The sequence below is a fragment of the Phascolarctos cinereus genome, unplaced genomic scaffold (assembly GCF_003287225.1).
Source record: "Phascolarctos cinereus isolate Bilbo 61053 unplaced genomic scaffold, phaCin_HiC Scaffold_4;HRSCAF=312, whole genome shotgun sequence".
Lineage (NCBI taxonomy): Eukaryota > Metazoa > Chordata > Mammalia > Diprotodontia > Phascolarctidae > Phascolarctos > Phascolarctos cinereus.
Genome location: NW_027555847.1, coordinates 569347244 through 569370414, shown reverse-complemented (window position 1 = coordinate 569370414; position 23171 = coordinate 569347244). Strand labels below are relative to the sequence as shown.

The 23171-nt window shown below is 39.9% G+C and overlaps 1 protein-coding gene and 1 pseudogene across 2 annotated transcripts in view; one reads left to right on the top strand and one right to left on the bottom strand.

Moving 5' to 3' along the window:
• The window catches only part of F13A1 (coagulation factor XIII A chain), a 194657-nt gene that overhangs the window by 6577 nt on the left and 164909 nt on the right, over positions 1-23171 (bottom strand). The window contains exons 12-15 of one of the 2 annotated variants that reach the window (XM_020973813.2): positions 22317-22604; positions 14811-14971; positions 9138-9274; positions 3914-4029 (exon numbers count right to left, since the gene is read on the bottom strand). In XM_020973813.2, coding sequence (XP_020829472.1) covers positions 3987-4029; positions 9138-9274; positions 14811-14971; positions 22317-22604 — 629 coding nt within the window. In that variant the 3' untranslated portion in view covers positions 3914-3986. Of the gene's footprint in view, positions 1-3913; positions 4030-9137; positions 9275-14810; positions 14972-22316; positions 22605-23171 lie in introns of those variants that run through there. The other variant, XM_020973812.2, reaches the window with a different exon arrangement.
• LOC110199111 (ubiquitin-ribosomal protein eS31 fusion protein pseudogene) lies at positions 5195-5684 on the top strand (annotated as a pseudogene).

Below are 23171 nucleotides of genomic sequence, written 5' to 3'. Positions count from 1 at the left end.
ATTTTTTTCAGCCTGTTACTATGCTGAGTCACCTGTAATTGTAATAGGGTTAGGATCTCTCCTCCTCTCTTCCCTCCCATTCATGTATGGATTAAAAAGCACTTAATCTGAGGCTAGAGTAATCCAAATATATCTAAGTTATAAATAAGCCAGTGTTTTATGCTTAAAATTCAAGTTCAAGAAGAAACAACAGGCCAAGAGATGAGTTCCTGGTTAGGAGAATCCTTAATAGTTATGGAAACTAAGTTTCTAGAAGCCTGGGTTTTGATGGTGTATGTTAATTTGAGGGTTTCTTAGGGAAAGACTAAAGCCATCAAGGGATGAATAAGCTTCTAATGTAGGGATGGTCATAAAATTAGAACTTGGAGGAACCTTAGAAGTCATCTAATTGAACCCCCTAATTTTAAAGAAAAGAAAACAACAAACTACTGTTACTATACTACTACTACTACTACTACTACTACTACTACTACTACTACTACTACTACTACTACTTCTACCATACCACTACCACCACCACTACCACCACCTCCACCATTACCACCACATAGGTGGCAAGCAGATAGAGCACAGAACTCCAATGAGACTTGAGTTCCAATCCTGCTTCAGAAACTTACTATGTGTATGACATGGGCAAGTCACTTATATTGCCTCATTTTGCTCATCTGTAAAATGGGGATAATAATAGTACCTACTCCCCAAGGTTGTTATGAGGATAAAATGATGTACTATTTGTAAAACGCTCTGCAAACTTTGAGGCTGTTTATCAATGTTAGCTGTTGCTGCTGCTGCTGTTGTTATTGTTATTACTAAAACTGGCTCAGAGAGATGACCTGAATTGCACAGTCACATAGTTTGTGGCTGAGCCGCCAAGACTATAACCCAGGTTCCCTAGTTTCATATCCAGCACTGCCTATATTTTCTGTTAGTTTTTAATGCATCATTATCATTTCTTCATTCTCCTCTGACTAAGCCAACCATGCATTTATGTCTACACATATTGATGTATATATACAGGAGGGACACGTGGCAGAGTGGATAGAGAGCTAGTCTTGAAGTCAATAAGCCCTAGATTTAAATCCCACCTCTGATTCATGCTGGCTATGTGACTCTAAGCAAATCAATTTCTCTCTCAGCTCCCAGGGCATCTCCTGAAGATGAAAATTTCCTAGGCCCTACAGTAGCTGCCAATCTGCATGGATGGTGGGAGGTTCCTTATTGAGTACTCCCTATAGAAAAGATCACAGGTCCAGTGTCCCCTTCCCCCAAATATGAATGTGTTGATTATTCATACTTGATTAGCAAGCATATGTCCCTACTTATTTAACTATATATAGAGATATATTTTTGCACAAAATGAGCATAAAAGCACAATATGTGTATAAAAAGAGAAGAAAGACAATTATTCCCTCTCCCCATCCCCCCACTGGTAAATGGAGTAACATTGGAATAATCTCATTTGCCTGGGAATAGATGTTGTGATAAATGATTCCAAGTAATGTGCTGAGCCATCAGCACCCAATAGCCATTTATCATCTTGAATACATGCAGGCAAATGAGATTATTATTACAGTAAACTGCAACTACCTATGGTTTGTCCTCTGTGAGCCTAACTCTCAGCCTCTGATCTGCCCAGGAAACTTAATATGAAAAACCAAAATAAGAGCCAGGACATTTTCCTTTCAATAACTCATTGAGTGTAATCTTTCTTATTTTTTTGTTAAAGAAAATTAAGTCTGGAAGATAAGCTCTTGACATACCCTCTGAAAAATAGAAACTTAAAAATTAAAAGTCACAATGAATAAGAAATGATGAACAGGAGGACTTCAGAAAAACCTGGAAATGCTTGTATGTACTGATGCTGAGTGAAGTGAGCAGAACCAGGAAAGTGTACAAAGTAACAGCCATGTTGTACAATGACTAACATTGATAGACTTAGTCCTTCTCAGCAATACAAGGATCTAAGACATCTCCAAAGCTCTCATGATGGAAAATACTATCCATGTCCAAAGAAAGAATTGTGGAGTTTGAATGCAGATTGAAGCATACTATTTGCTTTTTTTTTCTTCTGTTGTGTTTTGTTTCCTCTTTTTGGTGGTTCCTCCTATTGGTTTTAATTCTTACTTACAATATCACTAATGTGAAAATATGTTTAATAGGAATGTGTATGTATAGCCTATCTCAGATTGCTCACCGTCTTGAGGAGGGATGTGGGGAAGGAGGGGGAGAAAAATTGAAAACTCAAAAGCTTATTGAAGTGATTGTTGATAAATCAAAATAAATTAATTTTTTTTAAAAAAAGAGTCACAGTGCATCTAATAAAAGAGAGCCTGGTGGCAGGAACAGTTGTGTTACAGTGAAGATGGGAGCATAGGATGAAGAATGAGACATGGCATCTCTCCTCTCCACTCTTGGTCCATCTTATATTCTTGAGCCACTGAATTCCCAGGCCCTCTGTCATTTAGTAGCCTGGCACCTAGCCGTCCTCTGCTCTAGACTACCAAAAGGTGGCAAATTCCTTGTACGTTTGGTCTTCATGCCCTAAAATTAGAGCAAGTCAATAAAGGAAGCTGCCTCTGACCCTCCATATATTTTTTACCATCTTTCTCTCTTTCTCTCTCAACAGAAAGAATCATTTTCAGTTATGCCTGACTCTTTGTGACTCCTTTTGGGGTTTTCTTGGCAAAGACACAGAATAGTTTGCCATTTCCTTCTCAAGCTCCTTTTATAGATGAGAAATCTGAGGCAAACAAGGTTAAATGACTTGCTCAGTGTTCTACAGCTAGTAAGTGTCTGAGGCTGGATTTGAACTCAGGTCTTCCTGACTCCTCTATCCTGGGACAGTGAATTACTAAAATAGACCCCTTGTTGTTCCTACGTTTGAACTGAACTGGTCGGCCAGGGCATATTAGGATGAGATGGGAACTCCCTCTTCTTTGCAAATGTCACTTGTTTCAATGATCTAAGCAATGCATGATACTGCCATCGCTTATTCTTATCAAATTCTGACCATCCGTGAACCACAAAGCTTCATGTATCTGGAATGGGTTATGCCATGGATGCGGTTCTTTACAAGAGCCTTAATGGCCTAAGAACCATCCTCCATATCTATCTTGTCAATTAAGGACATATTTCTTGATGGAGCTGAAGCCAGAGCATGGATCAAATAATTTATTTTGCCACCATATAGCTCCTCTCCTCCTTCTCCTTCCCCTTGGCCATCCCACCTCTGAAGATAACAGATTTCAAGAAGAGGGGAGGGATGATACTAAAATTAAGCTCCTGCAAGGTCTCCACGATGGGGAGCCTTCTCAAGATAGAACAGAATGGATTCAGGGGCCATGTTTTCAAATGACTGGCATCCCCCACCCCCTACTGTACACCTATACATTAAGTCCCTTTATATTTACTGGTGTGTTATTAACCCACAGACAAATACGTGGGCTTATGCCCACACAACAGATGCCTGGCAGGGAAGGGCTCATGCGAACAGATCTTTTTCTAGATACCATAATAATGACCAGAGGGATGGTGAATCTTGATCAAAAAGCTTGGGGGTTAGTGGATGAGAAGGGGAAAAAAATGGATGCAGCAGCAGGAGAGCTGTTTGAAAAAAATAAAAAGAAAAAAAAGAAGGGTTGTTTGCCTTTGCCTGAGACATTACTGTAGTTGATTAGTGTGGGGAGGTGTGAGAATGGGTGATTGAGGCTGCTGTCTCTGACTGATGCAGGATAGTCTGTTCTGACCTTTCTCTCTAGCTGGACATAATTCCTAATTTAATTTGTTTTCCTGTGACTTGTATGTTAGTGCTCAATAGCTGAATTTTTTTTGCTTTCTAGTTTTACAAAGAAGCCTCAAGTTTTTTTTCCTTCTACTTATTGCATCAATAAGAGGTAGCAAACTCACCAAAGTGACTGGTCCCCTCTCAGATACTGTGCATCACAGTCTAGATAGAATTAGAGCTGACAGGGACTTTAAAACTCATTTCATCTAGTGGTGTCAAATGGGGGTAGCACTAACCCAAGATTCCTGTGGACAGAATGTTGATTTAGAAAACCACATATTAACATTATCTATGTTCTATTGTATTTTTATTTGTTTTGTTAAATAATTCAAATGATTAAATAAATTTAAATAAACTAAATGAATACATTTGTTAAATGATATTTTGTTAAATAAATGAATAATTTTGTTAAATAAATCACATTTTGATCTGGTTCTGGCCATACTGGGGAGTGTTGTAGTTGATATCTCTGATGGTCCAACCTTATCATTTTACAGGGGAGGGAACTGCAGCTGAGAAAGCTTAATTGCCCAAGGTCATACAGGGAGTAAGTATGGGCTAGGGAACTCATGGGGTTTTGACATTTGAGATATACAAATGACATTAATGGAAGTATCAGTATTGAAATGGTGAAACGTAAGGACTGAGAGAGGCCTGGAGGCAATACCCACAGGAATAACTCAGAGAAGGATGATTTCTACAAAGTAGGCAGGGCAAATGCTCACAGTTATCAAATCACAAGGCAGTTTCCAGGGCAAAGTGAATCCCACAACTCCTTTCCCAACCCTTATAAGATTGCACTCTACAGAACTATTGTCTTACCACTCTGGAAGAGAGAGTGAGGTGGATAACTTTATGTAACTGCTTCACTGGCAAGTCAACATACCATCTGTGGTGTTGTTGGTCCTCTTAGAAAATGAAGGACAGACAACCACAACAAAAACAATGTCTAACTGATCCTGGATGGAGTTGGAGTAAAAAAATCTAATTCAGTAAACATTTATTAAATGCCTACTATGTGCCAGGCACTGTGCTAAGCACTGGGGATACAAAAAGAAGAAAAAACAACCCCTGCCCTCAGTGGAGCTTAAAAAAAGATGTGTTGAAATGCTGCCTATGGTACATAGTATTATATGACTCATGGACAAGTCAATCTCTTTGCAGCTGTTTCCTTATCTATAAAAAAAGCATTAATAATACTTGTATCACTTCACAAAGTTACTGTGAGACTGATAGATATTTCATGTACATAAAGTGTTTTCCAAATATAAAGTGCTCTAGAAATGTCAGTTATTAATTCCAGTAATTAATAGAATATCCTTAAAAAGACAGTGCCATTTTAAGCTATTATCAAAGCTTGAAGACATTTGGAGCAGTCTTTTGGATCTATCATCAACGGGTGGACCCATGATGCAGATTTTCATGAAGACTTTGATGGGGAAGACCATCACCCTTGAGGTTAAACCATCCGATACTATTGAAAACATCAAGGCCAAGATATAAGATAAGGAAGGTATTCCCCCGATCAACAAAGATTGATTTTTGTAGGCAAGTAGCTAGAAGATGGACGAACTTTGTGTGACTACAGCATTCAGGAGTCTACCCTTCATCTTGTTCTGAGGCTTCGTGATGGTGCCCAGAAGAGAATGAAGAAGTCTTACACCACTCCCGAAAAGAATAAGCATAAGAGAAAGAAGGTTAAGCTTGCAGTTCTGAAGTACTACAAGGTTTATGAGAATGGCAAGATTAGCCGCCTTCGACGAGAGTGCCCTTCTGATGAATGTGGTGCTGGGGTCTTTATGGCTAGCCATTTTGACAGACATTACTGTGGCAAGTGTTGTCTAACCTACTGCTTCAACAAGGCAGAAGACAAGTAAATGTATATGTGCTAATAACAATAATCAACTGAAAAAAAAAAGACATTTGGAGACACTTAAATTTTTTTTTAGAAATCAAAAAATTGGAAAGCATGTTAACACACATCTAGAGAACTGTGTTCAGTTCTAGGCACAAACTTTAAGGACATTGACTGACTTGCACATGTCCAGAGGAAAGTGACTTGTATGGAAAGAGGTCTGGAAACCATGTATATAAAGAATGGTTGAGGGACAGCTAGGTGGCACAATGGATCGAGCACTGGTCCTGAAGTCAGGAGGGCCTGAGTACAAATCTGACCTCAGACCCAACACTTGACACTTACTAGCTGTGTGACCCTGGGCAAGTCACTTAACTGCAATTGCCTAAAAATAAAATAAAAAAATTAAGAATGGTTGAGGGAAAAGTCTGGGAAAAAAGAAGACAGTGAGGCAGAGGGGTGAGTGAGTTATACAGTAGCTACTGGGAAGGTCTGTCAAGAGGCAAATTAATAATAATAATTAATAATAATAATAATGATAACAACAGCAGCAGTAGCAGTAACAATAATAATACTAGAAATAGGCACTTTCTTCTTATTCTCTTCTTAACCTTTTACAATCTAGCTACTGACCTTATTGTTCCTCTGAAACTGCTCTCTCCAAAATTATTAATGATCTTTTAATTGCTAAATCCAATAGCCTCTTCTCTCTTCAATCTCTCCTCAATCCCTCTTTAACACTATTGATCACCTCTTCTTGATACTCTCTTCCCTCTAGGTTTTTGAGACACCCTCTCTCCTGATTTTTGTCCCACCTACTGACCCCTCTCTCTCAGGCTCCTTTGCTGGATCCTCATTCAGATCATGCCCTCTAACTGTAGGTGTCTCTTAGGTCCCTTTCCCTTCATCTATACTAATTCACTTGTTGATCTCATCAGCTCCTGTGGATTTTTAACTGCTGTCTCTGCTGACAATTCTCAAATCTACTTATCCTGATCCAACATCTCTGCTGACCTCCGACTGCTTTTTAGGCACCTTAAACTGAATGTCCAGTAAATATCTTAAACTAAACATATCTGAAACATAACTCATTATCTTTCCTCCTACATCCTACTGCTTACCTATTTTCCTTATTACTGTAGAAGGTAATACTAACTTCCCAGTGTCTCAAGCTGGCAAACTAGAGCTATCCACAACTCCTCACTCTCTCACCTCTCCCCCTCATCTCCAATCTATTCCCAAGGCCTCTGCTGATTTTATGTGTGCAACATCTCTTGAATAAGCTCCTTTTTCTCCCCTGACCCTGCTACCCCTCTCATACAGGGTCTTCCCACCTGGACAACTCTAACAGCCTGCTGGTGGGCCTGCCTGCCTCAAGTCTTTCTCCACTCCAAACTGTCCTCTGTTCAGCCAATAAACTGATTTTCCTAAAGTGCAGGTCCAACCACATTGCGCCCCTCTTCTCAATAAACTCTGGTAGCTCTCTTTCTTCTCTAGGATCAAATACACAATCCTCTACTATGTGTTCAAAGCCTAGCTCCCTCTTATATTTCCAGTCTTCTTACACCTTTCTACCCACCTGGTAATCTTCAATCCAATGATACTGGCCTCCTGGCTATTCCATCTCCGTCTCTTGGATCCAGGCATTTTTTGGGCTGTCCACCCCCCTTTCATAGAAAGCTCTCTCTCCTTTTCTCTGCCTATTGGCTTTGCTGGTTTCCTTTAAGTTCTAACAAAAGTCCCATCTTCTACCGAAAGTCTTTCCCAACCCCTCTTAATTCTAGTGGCTTCCCTCTGTTAATTATTTCCTACATATATGTATATGTCCTGTATATAGCTTGTTTGTATTTATCTGCTTGTTGTCTCCTTCATTAGATTGTGAGCTACTTGAGGGCTGGGACTGTCTTTTACCTTATTTATATCTCTAGAGCTTAGCACAGTACCTGGCACATAGTAAGCCCTTATAATAATTAATAACTATATTGTAATTGTAATAATGTAACAATAAATGTTTATTGAATGACTGATAATAACTAGCATTTATACATGATGTCTCAAATGTCTCAGTTCATTTTAATAGCTTAAAGTTTATAAAGCACTTTTTCTTGTTTCATTTTACTTAATTCTTAAAATTTTTTTTTGTTTTTACTAGGCAATGGGGTTAAGTGACTTGCCCAGGGTCACGCAGCTAGTAAGTGTCAAGTGTCTGAGGCCAGATTGGAACTCAGGTCAGAAGATGGCTATCTGTCAGAGATTTTGAAGAATGAGTTTCTGCAGTGGGTGGGAGATGAGACTAGGTGAACTCTGAAGTCTCTTTTGACTCCCAGTGTCTGTGATTCTCAAGGAATTTGGGGTCGGCAACACTGTGGGATCTAATAGTCGTATCAGATATACTTTGGCATGAAGATTGACAGAGGCTCAGCTCATCAAGCTTCTACAGACCTTGGAGTAGCTTCTGCCTTTCTCAAATGGCTGAGTGTGACAAAGCTGGACTGTTCTAGACCTCATTCTCTACCCCTGTATGCAGCATTTCATTTTAGGCAGCCAAAAAAGCAGATTGACAGTGCAGGAGTAGAGTCGTAAATGCCATCCAAGACACAATTCAGGATATGTGTACAGAGGGGACTTGAAGGGAGGACATCCTGTTTGCCTCAGTTTCCTCATATGTAAAATGAGTACAATAATAGCACCTGCCTTCCAGGGTTGTTATGGGGATCAAATGAAATAATAATTGCAAAGCACAGCACAGTGCCTGGTACAAAGTAGGTACTCAACAAATGTTTATTTTTCTTATTATTTATCCCTCTCTGTGGAAATGGATTTATATTATAGTCAATAAAATGAAATGGGGCTCCTTCTTAAATTTTTGTTAAAAGGGGCCTTCAGAATTTGAATTTCCACTATTAGGGTAGGCTGGGACTCGAGGCGATTTGAAGTAGTTGGGAAGGGGAATCAACAATGCTTTTATTTAATTATACTTTTGGGGGGTGAGGCTAAACTTACAATTTCATTGGTTTAAGGAGCTCTTGGTGAGGAACTTCATCAGCTAGTTCAGATTACTCATGCTCTTAGGTTTTGAGAGATGTCTGGGGCCATGGAGAAATTAAGTGATTTGTCCAGGGTTACAGAGCCTTGATGTCTCAGAGGCAGGACTTGAATCCAGGTCTTCCTGACTCTGAGACCAGTTCTGTCACCCCCTACCTTATCCCACCTCTCTTATTTGCCCTCTGGCAAATAAGGAGTTTGTGCCTTACTGGGGGAATTTCACAGGATTTAGAAATCATTTAGTCCATTCCCATCATTTTATAGAAAAGGAAACTGAGGCCCACAGGGATAATGACCTGTTGGAAGTCACCCAGCTGGTAAATGAAAGATCTGACCTTGGAATCCAGAGCTTTTGACCCACCATCCTGTGCCTCTTTCCCTCTCCTATGCTACAGGAGAGGGAAGAATGAGAAACAGAGAAAGCAACCCCATTGATGTCAGTGTGATCCTTACCGAAACATTTTCCTGATTGGTTTTATTACTCCAGGTCCATCAAGATGTACCCAGATATTGTACAGCGTTTCTTTCAGTGGGTTAGTGAATTCTACCGTAACAACCATGTCTGAACCAACTACTTTTTGTCCTCGAACCTAAGGAGCAAAGGGAACAAAAATGCAACTTATCAGTATCAAACAAAATCTCCTTTAATTACTTTTTTATTTTATTTTAAAGATTTGGCGCAACTACTTTTGGCCAGAAGAATCTTAAAGAGGAGAAAGTAATTTGTCACTTTGACTGAGGGATACACATCAAGAAGACAGAAAAATAGCATTCAGTATGGTGCTTCTTTTCCTAAAACAAACAAAAAAACCCCCCAAAACAACACAACTCACCCCCCCCAAAAAAAAACTCTATACACCCAATTAGAGTGAGGGATAGTTGCTAAGGGCACTGGCTGTTCATTGTCAGCAGGAGGTAGAAATGCACTCATTGAGGTGTCAGGTTTCATTGGTGAGAGCCACCAGGTGAACCCCTTTCCTAGGGAGATTCTCAGATTTTCTGCCAGGTAGCCTATATTTCAGAGTTCCTTTGGCAGAACAAAGCTGGGTCAGGTGCTGGATGCCAGAAGTGGAAGACAGTCTCCACACGGCTTTGCACCTGCCTTGGAAGATTCCAGGACACACTTGAAATCATCATGGCTGAGCAGGAAGATATCCCAGCTGATTTGACCACAAGCAACACAGAAATCAAAAATGGGCAGAAAGGTGTTTTTGAGTCATTAGATTTTTAACCTATTAAAGCCTCCTGTTCTCCCTCCGCTTCCCTCCCCTCCCTTCCACTCACCTTCCCTTCCCTTCCCTTCCTTTTCCCTTCCTTCCCTTCCTTCTTCCTTCCCTTCCTTCCCTTCCCTTCCTCCTTCCTTCCCTTCCCTTCCCTTCCTTCCCTTCCCTTCCCCTTCCCTTCCTTCCCTTCCTTCCCTTCCCTTCCCTTCCTTCCCTTCCCTTCCTTCCCTTCCTTCCCTTCCCTTCCTTCCTTCCCTTCCCTTCCCCTCCCCTCCCTCCTTCCCTTCCCCTCCCTTCCCTTCTCTCTTTTCTTCTTCCTCCTCTTCACCACAATCCTTTGCTATTGTTGAAATTAGAAGTTAGTGTCCAAAGAGCTAATGCCACCAGAATTTTAAAAAAATTTAAATCAGTCAGCAATTATGGGATTTTTTTTTTTTGGCTAGGGCTCTATGGTATAAAACAACTATTTTAGGTGCCTTGTCCCCCATCACCTTTCCCCTTCAGGTGCATTGACAGATTGTTTTAGCTTCATATAGAAAGTCTAATGGTACAAAGTCACATTCTTTTATTCCATATTTGGGTTGTACAGTCTGTTTTGGGACCTCTGTTTGAAGCCTTTCAAGTTTGGTAGAATCTGTCTGAGCTTTGCTTTCACTGGCTTAGCCTTAGAGACCCCAGGGTCATCTACACATCACAATGAAACATCTGAGTAGGATTTTCCTGTGGAGGGATGTTGTAATTAACCTTAGAAATAAAAACTAATTGTGAAAAGCCAGGCCAAGTTCAGCAACATCAGCTTTGGTTGGGAAATTTATTATGTTTTTCCCTCTTTTATCACAGAAAAAAAAATCAGTTTAGGCATAAACACAGCATTTAGATGTCGTGTTTTGAATTTAGCTGTGGGATGGGTGTAATAAGAAGACATATCACAGTATATGGTATTTTTGAAGCACTGAAAATACTAAATTATTGCCATACTAGTTGGGTCAAAAATGTTGATTTTTCATCTTAGTGTCTAAGGGATGTTCCACAGCTTTCCACTTATTTACACTCAATCCTCTCGCAGGGCAAGGCATTTTTGTATTTCTGAATTCTTGCCCTCATAAAACCTTGAATGAAGGGACCCTTTGGCTCATCCAGTGAAGGTTGTATGAAGAAAAGTCTTTTATGTGCATCTGCTTTAGAAATGCTTCCAAATGGTCCAAATGCTTCCAAAGTGACATCAGTGTCAATTTTCATATTTGTAAAGTCACTGGTTTCTGATTTGTTTCAATATTACATTTAAAATGTTTCTCCTTTTTTTTTTAAAAAATAAAAGAAATGTTATTTGGCACTTTTCTAGCTTAAATATAATTCACCAATATTCATATATTGATTTCTTGTCTGTGACATTTAATTTGGCCAGTTGGACAAAGTCAGTGTTTTGTTTCAATAGAAAACCCCAATAATTTGCTGGCTTGGAAAGTCTCTGTTGTGACTATAAGCTTTTCTAAAGAAAATTCTTTTCAAAAATTCCTTTCATTTAGTGCATGCTTAAAAAAACACACACACACAAAAAACAACCCAACAACCTTTACTGTAAAGGGAAGTTGAAAGTGAGAGCTCAGTTAGAAGAAAAATATTTTGAGGAAAAATGAGTGATTTTAATCGCATATAGTATTTATGTCATTAAGCAGGGGGGGAGGAGAGAGAAAATAGTTTTTATTTTGATGGAAATCAGTCAAGATTTGGACTATATATGTACAGGCGATATGCATACATACCTACATATATATATCTCACTGGCAATTAATTACCCATCCTACCATCTTATATCTTTTTCCTCAGCCTGTGATTGTAACCAATTATAGACAATTACTTGCTGGGAAAATATAACCAGGGATTTCACATATATTCTGACAGTGGAACAGCAAAGATATTAGCATCTATTTACAAGGAAGGTTACATTTATTTCCCGGAAGACACTGAAGCATGGCTTCCTATATTATCTTCTTTATTTATTACCCAAATAAGGTCAATGATCATGAGTTAAACTTCAGTTAAATTCTCAAAGAAACAGAGCTGAACTCTTCCTACCAATCTTTTTCACTTGATAAAGAAACAGTTGCCAGGCACCCTGTGAGTGTTCAATATATATTAATTGATGATAATGGCATTTTTTTTTCCCCATTTAGGACAAAGGGGGCTATCATTCATTAAAATTGTGTCAGTAAAAACAATGACCTGAACTTGCTGGGATGTGGCAGAAAACAGTGATTTTGGACTTATTGGTAATTTTTCCCATGCTTCTTTGGAAGACTTTTGTAATAAATCAGATAGCACTGAATCTATGGAGTTAATGTAAATTATATCTAGCAAATACTTTTGTCACCAGTGGCATACTACTTTTTTCCATTCTCTAAAGCATATTGTTCTATCATCCTCTTGATGGGAAAAAAAAGGAAGTGAAATGTGCATTCTGTAATAGTAGGGCTTTCTCATAAACCCAAGTCTTTCTACAAATATGCATTCAGGGGATGAGTTGTTTATTACCATAGTAAATATTTTTGTGGACAAATCATCCATGATTCACCAGATGTGCAAGGAATGGAAAGGCTGCCAAACGGTGGTGAGTTATGCCTCCCAGACAGGTACCCATCTGGGAATAAGGGCGTTATGCAGAGGAGCCACTCTAAGGGGGAACAGGCTTCAAAATTCAGCAGAATCTATTAATATGGAAGCTTTAAAAAAGGGAAGAACAATGCTTTCTCCAATCATCTCTATAACATTTAATTCACTGTTCATAGCATTGTAGATCTAGAGGTAAAAGGGACAATAGATTCAGAGGTCATTGAATCCATTCTCCCTCATTTTATGGATGAGGAAAACCTTAGGTCCAGAGAAGTGACTTGCCCAAGGTCACACAGGTGGTAGGTATCCAAGGCAGGATTCAAACCTAGGACTTCCTGACTCCATTGTTTCATCTGTTTGCCTCTTGTGGGGAAGGGGTGAACAAAGAGGTGAAAGGAAAGGCTATAAAATATCATTTGCTACTAGGGAAAGGAGTGAATCTGAGGAGCCACACATTAAAAAAAGAAAAAAGGACTTTTAAGACATGTGGGTGTGAATAGAAACCACCCAAACATTTACATATACACTGTTATTCCATATATGCCAAATGTAAAATTAAGGGGGGCGCTGGACTACAGGACCTCTAAAGTCCATTTTAACTCCAGATGCATGAGACTAAGAGTCTGCAAAAACAGAATGGTCTACTATCAGCAACTAGATTTAAAGGAAAAGGCAAATTCTGACATTGCATGTATACACACACATATAGGCACATGTGTGCATCAAATGAGATAACCTATGCAAAATGCTTGGCCAACTTAAAGCTCTAATGCTAGCTTAATGCTAGCTATTATTATTATTATTATTATATTATAGTTATAGTTATTATTTTTATTTTCGCTAAAGCTCCTTCTACCTAAACCTTTTGATAATTCTGAAATTTAAACACCATTTTTCAGAAAAATGACTATTGCCTGAAGTATTCCTGTCTAGGATCTAGGTGCCAATTGTTAGCTGTCACTGACCTGAGCAATCTCCTGGCACCCATTAGTGTAGGATGCCTGCTGGGCATCTGATGGTGCATTTATCATTGGGCACCCTAGTGCCTAGTGTCTTGGGCTTTTGCTTACAGGTGAGATGCCATTGTCTGTGGCCTTGAGTGTTGCCAAGAGCCCTCCATCTCTTAGCATTCTCTCTGGCTGTCCTCCATGCCTGGAATGCTCTCCTTTCTCCACTCTGACTACTGACCTCCCTGGCTTCTTTTACAGCCCCTCAAAAATCCCACCTTCTACAGGAAACCTTCCCCAACCCCTCAATTCTAGTGCCTATGCTTCATTAATTACTTCCTATTCATCTTGTATATAGCTTGCTTTATATCTATCTACAGGTATATACATATCTATAGATAGATATAGATATGTCTGCATGTTGTCTCCCCCATTAGATTGTAAGCTCCTTGAGGGCAGGGACTGTCTTTTGCCTCTTTTTTGTATTCCTAGTACTTAGCACAGTGACTAGCACATAGTAGGTATTTAACCCATGTTGCTTGATCAATGAACTGAATTGATCAATGAATTCATCCATAAACCAATGTTGATTGGTTTATATTCTAAGCTAAGGCATATGGGAAAGTAGCTTTTCCCATACACACCCTCTCCCACAGCTGCTGCTGCCTTCACTGCTCCTAGGAACTATCAATGGTGTTGTGGAGGGTGGTGTGAAAAGAAACCTCCCTCCACCCCCAAATTTGAGGGAATTGGCCATAAATCTGCACCACGATTTTTGGTAGTAACTGGAAGCCACAGACTCCGAAGGTTGAAACAGCAGATTGGCAAGGATATAAAGGTCTGAGACAAACCAGCCTATTTGTGTACCTTGTTAGAAACTAGAGGTTGATAATGTTAAAAACGTTTTGGGTAGAACACAGTTGCGGATTTATCCTAAGGGTGGGGAGAATATTTCATTTATGTATGCTGTTCTTCCCCTGATTTATTCTGAATAATTAATAGAGTTAGCTGTGTTTCTGTACCCATCACATCTTTAGTTACTTTTCTATAAGTACATTTATAACCAGAGATACATTTATATCTCCAGCTATAGCTACATATTTATATCTGGAGAAATGTCTGTGTGACTATATATAGGGTTGTTTATTTCTTTCAATGAACTGAAGATTTCTGGCTTTAGAGCAATAAGGAACACACACACACACACACACACACACACACACACACACACACACACACAGGGCTCACTTGTTATTGACACCCAGGTGGCATCAATGAATGGCCAACTTCTCAAAGAACTAGGGCATGCATTGGTTTTGTCCCTCTTTGGAATTGCTGGAACTGACCTGGAGGTTCACTGTAGGGATATGCAGCACAGTTGATTTCTGCATGGCAAGAACCTTGCTGGTCTCATTGACCCGAGCGGAGACGAAGAAATGAAGTGAGGCCTGTTCCAGCAGCTGGCCCATGTACTCACCAGCTTTGATTTGCACCTCCTCATTTGTAACTGGCCAGGAAGAAAAGCAAACACACGAAAGAATGAAGCCAGAAAGAGGGCCTGTTGCTTTCTCAACTTAATCCAGCTTTCCAATAACAAGTAACAGGTTGGAATTGCAACAGAGGCGGAGACAAGAGAAGGGAAAGTCAGCTGGGAGCAGTGTGTATTTGTTGTGGTGGTCCTCAGGGAAATGACTAAAGGATGGTAACTTGTAAAGGCTCACTGGATTGTGTCAAATGACAATCACAATACAATTATTCTTTTTATTTCCCCTAAAAGGATGGCCTTCTGGCAATCTTCAGTGAGGAGGGCTTTTAACGAATAGTTTTTTGCACATAGAAGATACTTAACATAAGGTAGAAAGGAAGAGAAAGAAAGGAAGGAAAGGAAGGAAGGAAGGAGGAAAGGAAGAAAGGAAGAGAAATAAAGAAAAAGAAAGGAAAGGAAAGGAATTTATTAAACACTTACTTTGGTCCAGGCAACTTTTTTGTTGAGTTGCTGAACTGAAAGTGGCTTTAGCTAGGCTTTAACTAGGCTTTAACTAATGGACTTCAGATATCCTCCATGAGATAGTGTGGAATATTGGGGTATAAAGGAAAACAGAAGGAGACCTAGGTTGGTATACCTTTCTAGGAATAAAAAATATCTCGTGCAGACTGAAGCTGTGGTTGGGGTGGCCCTCTACACAATAATAAAATAGGTGAAGATTCTCTTTGGTGGTTCCTGGTTTCTCTGTGCTCTGCCTCCCTGTCATCACCTGAGAACTGAGTGTTTTATGTTGATCTCAGTCTTTCCTTCCACAGAGGAAATAATTTTATAAAATGAACCCTAAGATATTAATGACTATGTCCTATTCAGGGATAGGACAATATTTAGTCAGTCTCTAATGATTTTCAGGAATTCATGATAAGCCATTGGGAGGGAGATATTTTGGGGTATGTGGAACTGCCAGCAACCTTCAAATTAAATCATGTAGGCAACTGCTTATTTTGTCCGTCTGATCATAAGTAACTGAACTATATTCTGTTATATTGTTTTTATTCTCTTTCTCACTTTTTTCCCATTCTGAGGTCCTAAGCTCCTGGAGAAAATTAGGTAAAGAGGATACCTCATGCTTATAAAAGCACTCCTGTGGAGAACCCACTCTGCAAAACCTTTGGCCTGTCAGTCCTGAGTTATTCAGGCCAGACTTTGACCTATGGCAAACCTGTAGGCAGAGTACAAGAAGGCAATTGATTCACTCATTCTTCCCCAATCATTTCCCTGCTCATCATTCTGCCTTTTCCACAGATCCTTCACTGTGCTCCTCAATGAAAATTATGGAAGGAAAGAAATCCCCTGACTGGTAGTTTGAGCTCTAGCAAATCACTCATTTTAGCTGTATTGAGCAGCAACTGGTAATTGGGTAATGACTTTGGGATTCTGACTTGTAGGAAGGCCCAAAGACAGACCTTTCAGTAAAGTGACCAATGGAGGTGGGAGATGGGTGGAGGAGAAAAATGAAGAAGAGCTCACAAACTGCAGAGCACGGGATTCTCTAGGCTAGATGTCATGAGCCCTCTTTGGGACTGGGGCAGGGGCAGACATAGGGGATGAGCCAGAGGAAACAATATTTGGCCCTAGAGAGACCATAGATGATTTCTGGCTTGGAAGAGCAACTCAAACTTGCAGTTTCTTCATAATTGAGTACACACCCCTACCACTGTCCACATTTCTGTTCCTGAACCACCATACAAACCTTCGGAGTTCCAGGCTAAAGGGGAAACTAATAATAATCATCATAATAATTAACATTTATATAATGCTTACTATGTGCCAATCACTGTGCTAAGAACTTTACAATTATTATTACCTCATTTGATCCTCACCACAATCCTGGGAGGTAGGCGCTATTATTATCCCCATTTTACAGATGAGGAAACAGAAGCAAACAAAGGTTAAGTGACTTGCCCAGAGTCACACAGCTAGTAAATGTCTTAGGCTGGATTTGAACTCAGCTTTTCCTGACACCCAGCCTGGAGCTCTATACCCAGCTTCTTCATTCTGCTATGCAGTAGCCTTGACTGCATTCTGAGCCCTCTAAGGATGTGGTCCTTAGAGGTCTTTACCTCCTGGTGTGGTCCCCAGGCTCTGGATTTCCTTCTAGCTCTGACCTTGCCTTAATCATTCTTACTCCTAGGCTCCCTTATCAGTTTTTCAACTAAGACACCTCCAAAACCAAGAATGGTAAATGGAGCCCAGGTTCCAGGCATTCAGTCCCTGAACTGTACTCTAAGCTGGCCCATTATCAAGGAAGCTGATAAACCAGACTGCTGGCTGATGAAATGGGAAAATGAAAGGATCTACAGAAGCTAGCCTAGGGCTAGCTCCAATCATAATAATAATGATAAAAATTCTCCTAGTTTTCCTGATGTGGGACTGTTTGGCAATATTTCAAGCTTTGGGGATATTCCTGGTTTCTTGTTATCTTCAATAATCTGAGGGTCAAGACCTTTTCACCCCCTGAGTGGCAGGTAAAGGGTCACCTAAATTGCAGGACTAAAGAACTCGGGTTCAGTTTCAGAGCCCAGGAGAACAGTATTCCTGAAATAGTATGTTATGTAACTGCTGTATTTTGCTACTGAACAAGAAATTGTTCCATATAAAGTTTATTAATCATGGCAAGAGAAAGAGTAATGGAACTTCACTGTACTATTGGTAGAGCTGGGTTGCTGCCAATAGCATTTACTGTGCCTGGGGAAAGCCAGGGGAGACACAGACCTGAGCTGCCTTGCCTCCTTTCCCCAAAGTAAAGAAAACTAAATATAGCCAAGTTGAAATGATAGCACCTTTGAAGGCACTGGAAGATTTAAGTTATTCAGATCCTCTAAGCTGATTCCAGCCCACACATTCCCTTTAATCATCAATCTGGAAAGCATGCATTCAATTCCAGTTGGGAAACTTTTATTTCAACAGATTGAAAAATACCTGTCTTTGACCTGCTTGTTTAAGTTCTAGTGTGAAGATACCTTTCCCAATGTGGTACTGGCATCTTGTATGTAATACTCTTCAAGTTTTTTTTTAATCAGTGACTGGGATGATGACAAAAATCACATCTATCAAATTTGGGGGTGACATTACTCTGGGAGGGAGAGCTAATGTGCTGAACAATAGAATCAGGACATAAGATCTTGACAGGCTAGAACAATCTGCTGAGTCTAAAGAGATGAGATTTAATAGGGATAAATGTTAAGTCCTATAATTGGATTACAAAATAACTATACAGGCAGAAGGTGGGGAAGATGTGACTAGACAACAGTTTATATGAAAAAGACTTTCTTTCTTTCTTTCTTTCTTTCTTTCTTTCTTTCTTTCTTTCTTTCTTTCTCTCTTCTTTCTTTCCTTTTCCTTCCTTCCTTCCTTCCTTCCTTCCTTCCTTCCTTCCTTCCTTCCTTCCTTCCTTCCTTCCTTCCTTCCTTCCTTCCTTCCTTCCTTCCTTCCTTCCTTCCTTCCTTCCTTCCCTCCCTCCCTCCCTCCTTTCTTCCCTCCTTCCTTCTCTTTCTTTCTTTCTTTCTTTCTTTCTTTCTTTCTTTCTTTCTTTCTTTCTTTCTTTCTTCTTTCTTTCTTTCTTTCTTTCTTTCTTCCTTCCTTCCTTCCTTCCTTTCTCCAAGCTCCATATAAGTTAATGGTATGATATAACAGCTTCCAAATTTAATTCAATCATAGGTTACATTAACAGAAACTTGGTGTTTAGAACAAAGGTGGAGGGAGTCCTGCTCTATCTGCTCCGATTAGACCGCATCTACTCAGGGCTTCATAAACTTTTTTCAGTACACTCCTTCAGCACTTCTTAAACTGTGAGTCACAACCCCTAGAGTACTGTTTTTACTTCTGTATGCCATGTCTACGTGGTGGCAGCTACATGGCACAGTGTATAGGGCACCAGGCCTGGAGTCAGGAAGACTTAAGTTCAAATCTAGCCTCAGACTCTAACTAGTTATAGGACTCTAGGCAAGTCACTTAACCCTGTTTGCCTGAGTTTCCTCATCTGTAAAATAGTTAGAGAAGGAAATAGCAAACTACTCAAGTATCTTTACCAAGAAAATACCAAATGGAGTCACAGAGAGTCAGGTGTAACTGAATAACAATGATGACTAGTAAGGTATTTGGAGTTAGAAAGGACCATAGAGGCTACTTAATGTAACCTTCCTTATTTAACAGAAGAGGATCTGGTGCCCAAAATGGTTAAATGATTTGATCAGGGTCACACAAGTATTGATTAACAGATCTGGGATTTGACTAATTTTCTTTCCACTGTAGTACCCTGGAAAGAGGCATCAGTAGAGCAGATGGGGTTCAAATTAGGGAAATTTGTAACAAGCAACTAGTAGACCATAAAAGGTCAACTTTATTTACCATACAATTTTACCCAGTACAGGAACCAGTCTCACTACACTTCACTAAAATCTCCTATAATTTGGCAGCTTTTTTGCCCCATCTTGAGTTCTTCACATGCATAGAATAACAGGGATCCACAATATTTTTCTTCATTAATAATTAAGAAATTACTTTTTCTACTATAAAAGACCAATGATGCCTGCAGGGCTTTCTACAACATCCAAGGGAATCTTTCAGAGTTTACTGCATTATAGGAGCCTAGGACTTCTGCTGGCAAACTTCAAAATCCTCCTCCCCAATTTTGAACAGGGAGCTGGAGCTGCTGACTTATAGACTGTGGTAGCTAGGTGGCACAGTGGAGACAGTGCTGGGCCTGGAGTCAGGAAGAACTGAGTTCAAATATGGCCTCAGATACTTACTAGCTATGGGACCCTGGGCAAGACACTAAACCCTGTCTATCTCAGTTTCCTCATCTATAAATGGAACTGGAGAAGGAAATGGCAAATGACTCCAGTATCTCTACCAAGGAAACCCCCCAAAAGAGGTCACAAAGAGATGGATACAACTGAAACAACTAAGCAACAACCATATTCCTTCTGAAGTCTGAACACAAACACTGCAGAGTGTGACTACCACCAAACTCCATCCCCACAAAATAAAGAATGATAGGTTCTTACAGGTGATTAAGCTAATCCCTGAACATGAATTAGGCTCTTCTGTCATTCTTTCAGGCTGTTTTTTTGGGTGGGGCTAGGCAATGGGGTTAAGTGATTTGCCTAGGGTCACACAGCTAGTAAGTGTCAAGTGTCTGAGGTCAAGATTTGAACTCAGATCCTCCTGACTCCAGGGCTGGTGCTCCATCCATTGCACCACCTAGCTGCCCCTTGCATAGCTATTTTTAAGGCCACCAATTCAGTAATGAAAAATTGAGTTCTAATGTCCCTAACCTGTTTCTAATCCCTTCTGGCATGCCTAACTACTAACCCTATAGGATCTGACTCAGGCTTTAGTTCCACAGGGTCATGGGATCATAGATTTAGAATGGGAAAGAGCCTTAGAGGCTATTAAATATATCTCCTCCACTTTACAGATGAGTAAAGTGAGGCCCAGAGAGGCTAAATGACTTACTTGGCCAAGATCACACAGGTAGCATCTGAGTCATAATTCAAAATGACTAACTCCTGACTTTAAACCTCATGCATGATCCACTACACAACACTGCCTTGAATGTTATGCTCATTTTCCCAGAGGATATCAATGTCAAAAATCATGCTTGAGGAAATGTCATTACCAAAATTTTAGTTTCAGGTACTATATGACAGCCTCAATGGATGAGATTCTGAATTTTCCCATAGGGAAAACACTCAAGAAGGTATGTAAGAAAAGCAGTGTGGGAGAGGTCAAGGATAAGAAAGAGGAACCCAAAGTGACAAGAAGCCACAGAACCATGATTAAAACATCATTGTCTGATCTAAGACAATTCTGAAGGACTTATGATAAAAATATTGCTATAAAATTGTGCACATCTTTTGATCCAGTAATACCATTACTAGGTTTGTAACCCAAAGGGATTTTTTAAAGGGGGTGGGGAGAAAGGACCTATTTGTACAAAAATATTTATAGCAGCTCTTTTTGTGGTGGCAAAAAATTGGAAATTGAAGGATGCTCATCAACTGGGGAATAACTGAGCAAGATGTGGTATATCATTGTGATAGAATACTACTGTGTTATAAAAAATGACAAGCAGGGCAATTTCAGAAAAAGCTAGAAAGACTCGCACAAACTGATGCAAAGTGAAGGGAGCAGAACCAGAAGAACATTGTACACAGTAACAGCAAAATTGTACAATGATCAGATGATCAACCAACTATGAATGACTTAGCTAATCTCAGCAACAAAATAACCCAAGACAATTCCAAAGGATTCATGATGAAAAATGGTATTCACATCTAAAGAAAAAAACTGATGGAGTCTGAATGCAGATCAAAGCATATTATTTTTCACTTTTTTGTGGATTTTTTTGGTCTGTATCTTCTTTCACAACATGACTTTTATGGAAATATGTTTTGCATGATTGCACATCAATAACCTACATAAAATTGCTTACCATCTCAGGGAGAGGAAGGAGGGAAGGAGAGAATTTGGAACTCAAAATATTTAAAAAATGAATGTTGAAAATTGTTTTTATAGGTAGTGGGAGGGGGGAATAAAATATTATTTAAAAGAAACCAAGAAAAAAGTCTTGCCTCTGTCACATACTAGACATTGTCCATGGGCAAGTTACTTAATTTCATAACCCAGGCAACTATTTTTTTTAGACAATTGGGGTTAAGTGACTTGCCTAGGGTCACACAGCTAGTAAGTATCAAGTGCTTAGTCTGAGGCCGGATTTGAACTTGGGTCCTCCTGACTTCAGGGCTGGTGCTTTATCCACTATGCTACGTAGCTGCCCCTCCCAGGCAACTTTCAACAATTACAAATTACAGAGCAGATGCTTATCTGAATTTGTGGAGGGAGTTCCCACACTGGGAGCTCCTCACACTAGTGAAATCATAGATTCTCAGCCTTCCTCCCAAATTCTAATTTTTTTTTAAGGGGAGGAATTCAAACTGCAATTCTTATCATGCCCTTCAAAAGCCAAATTGTCCATAAGAGTTGAGACTCTCCCAAAGGGCTTTATTAGACATATCTCCTTTCCTAAGTGGGTAAAGAGATTCTCTAGAGAAATTTACTAACTTCCAGGAGACACCTAATCTCTCATTGGCTCATAGAATTCTTGAAGCGGAATATCTGGATTTTCATTTCTTTCTTGGAAATTAAGACCAAAAAGACTGATCTAGGCAACATGTGAGTGAGCTCTCCTCCTGATGTCCTTGTGTCTACTCTCTAGGAAAGCAGATAATAGGGAACATCACAGATGAGATGCTAGGAAGAAAGTTCAGGGCTGAGAAATTTGAGAAAAATCTCGCCAACTTACAGGAGTAGGGCTCCACTTTCACATCAAAGGTCTGGTTCTTGAATTCCGACTTTGCAACCCCTGTATAGAAGACGATATTGCCAGAGAGATAAGCCGTAGCCGTGTAACGTCTAGCGGTGCCATTCCGGAAAGTGATGGTGACTTTGAAGTCTTTTCCAAGTACAGCCTTTTCTACCTCAAAGTCCATGTCAATATCAGCCTTGAACTGATGGATGCCCTCTGTGTCAAGAGGTTTTTTAGCCCCATACATCAGAGCGGTTTCTAGGGCAAGTCTCTCTTCTTCTTTGCCTAGAGGAAAAGAACCCAAAATAATGAACAGTTATAGAGGCCCAGATATTTATTTAATCAATTTACCCATCTGTCTGGGGGCTGAATTCTGGAAATACACTAGAAGTTTCTCCAAGATGTGTTTCTTTACTGCTATTTTTGGCGTTTGAAAAGTAAGAGACATAAAGCTACTGAAACTTGGCTCTATTCTTCTGAACCAAAGCCTAATCATGAATTTTTGTACCTGGGACAAATACCAAAACATAAAAGCAGGAAAGAGTGAGAAGGGCAACAGGATACCGCCCCATGGAGGGGAGACAGAAACTCTGGGAAAGGTTGCCATTTGGGGAAAGGGAAAGTAGGTAAGGGTAGGGGAGGAATTCAAGTCTTGTAGTTTCTTATTTTAACAAATTATTCTTGTTAATTAGGCATGTAACTTCATTGTTTCTATGCTGCTGATTCTGCTGCTGAAGGACTTTGAGAGCACCCTCTAAACTGGGTGACCTGGAGAAAAGCCCTAGTTACCCCACCCTAGTTAGAACTCTGCTTCTTAATATAGTCTAATTTTCTTCTTCCTGGCTGTACCAG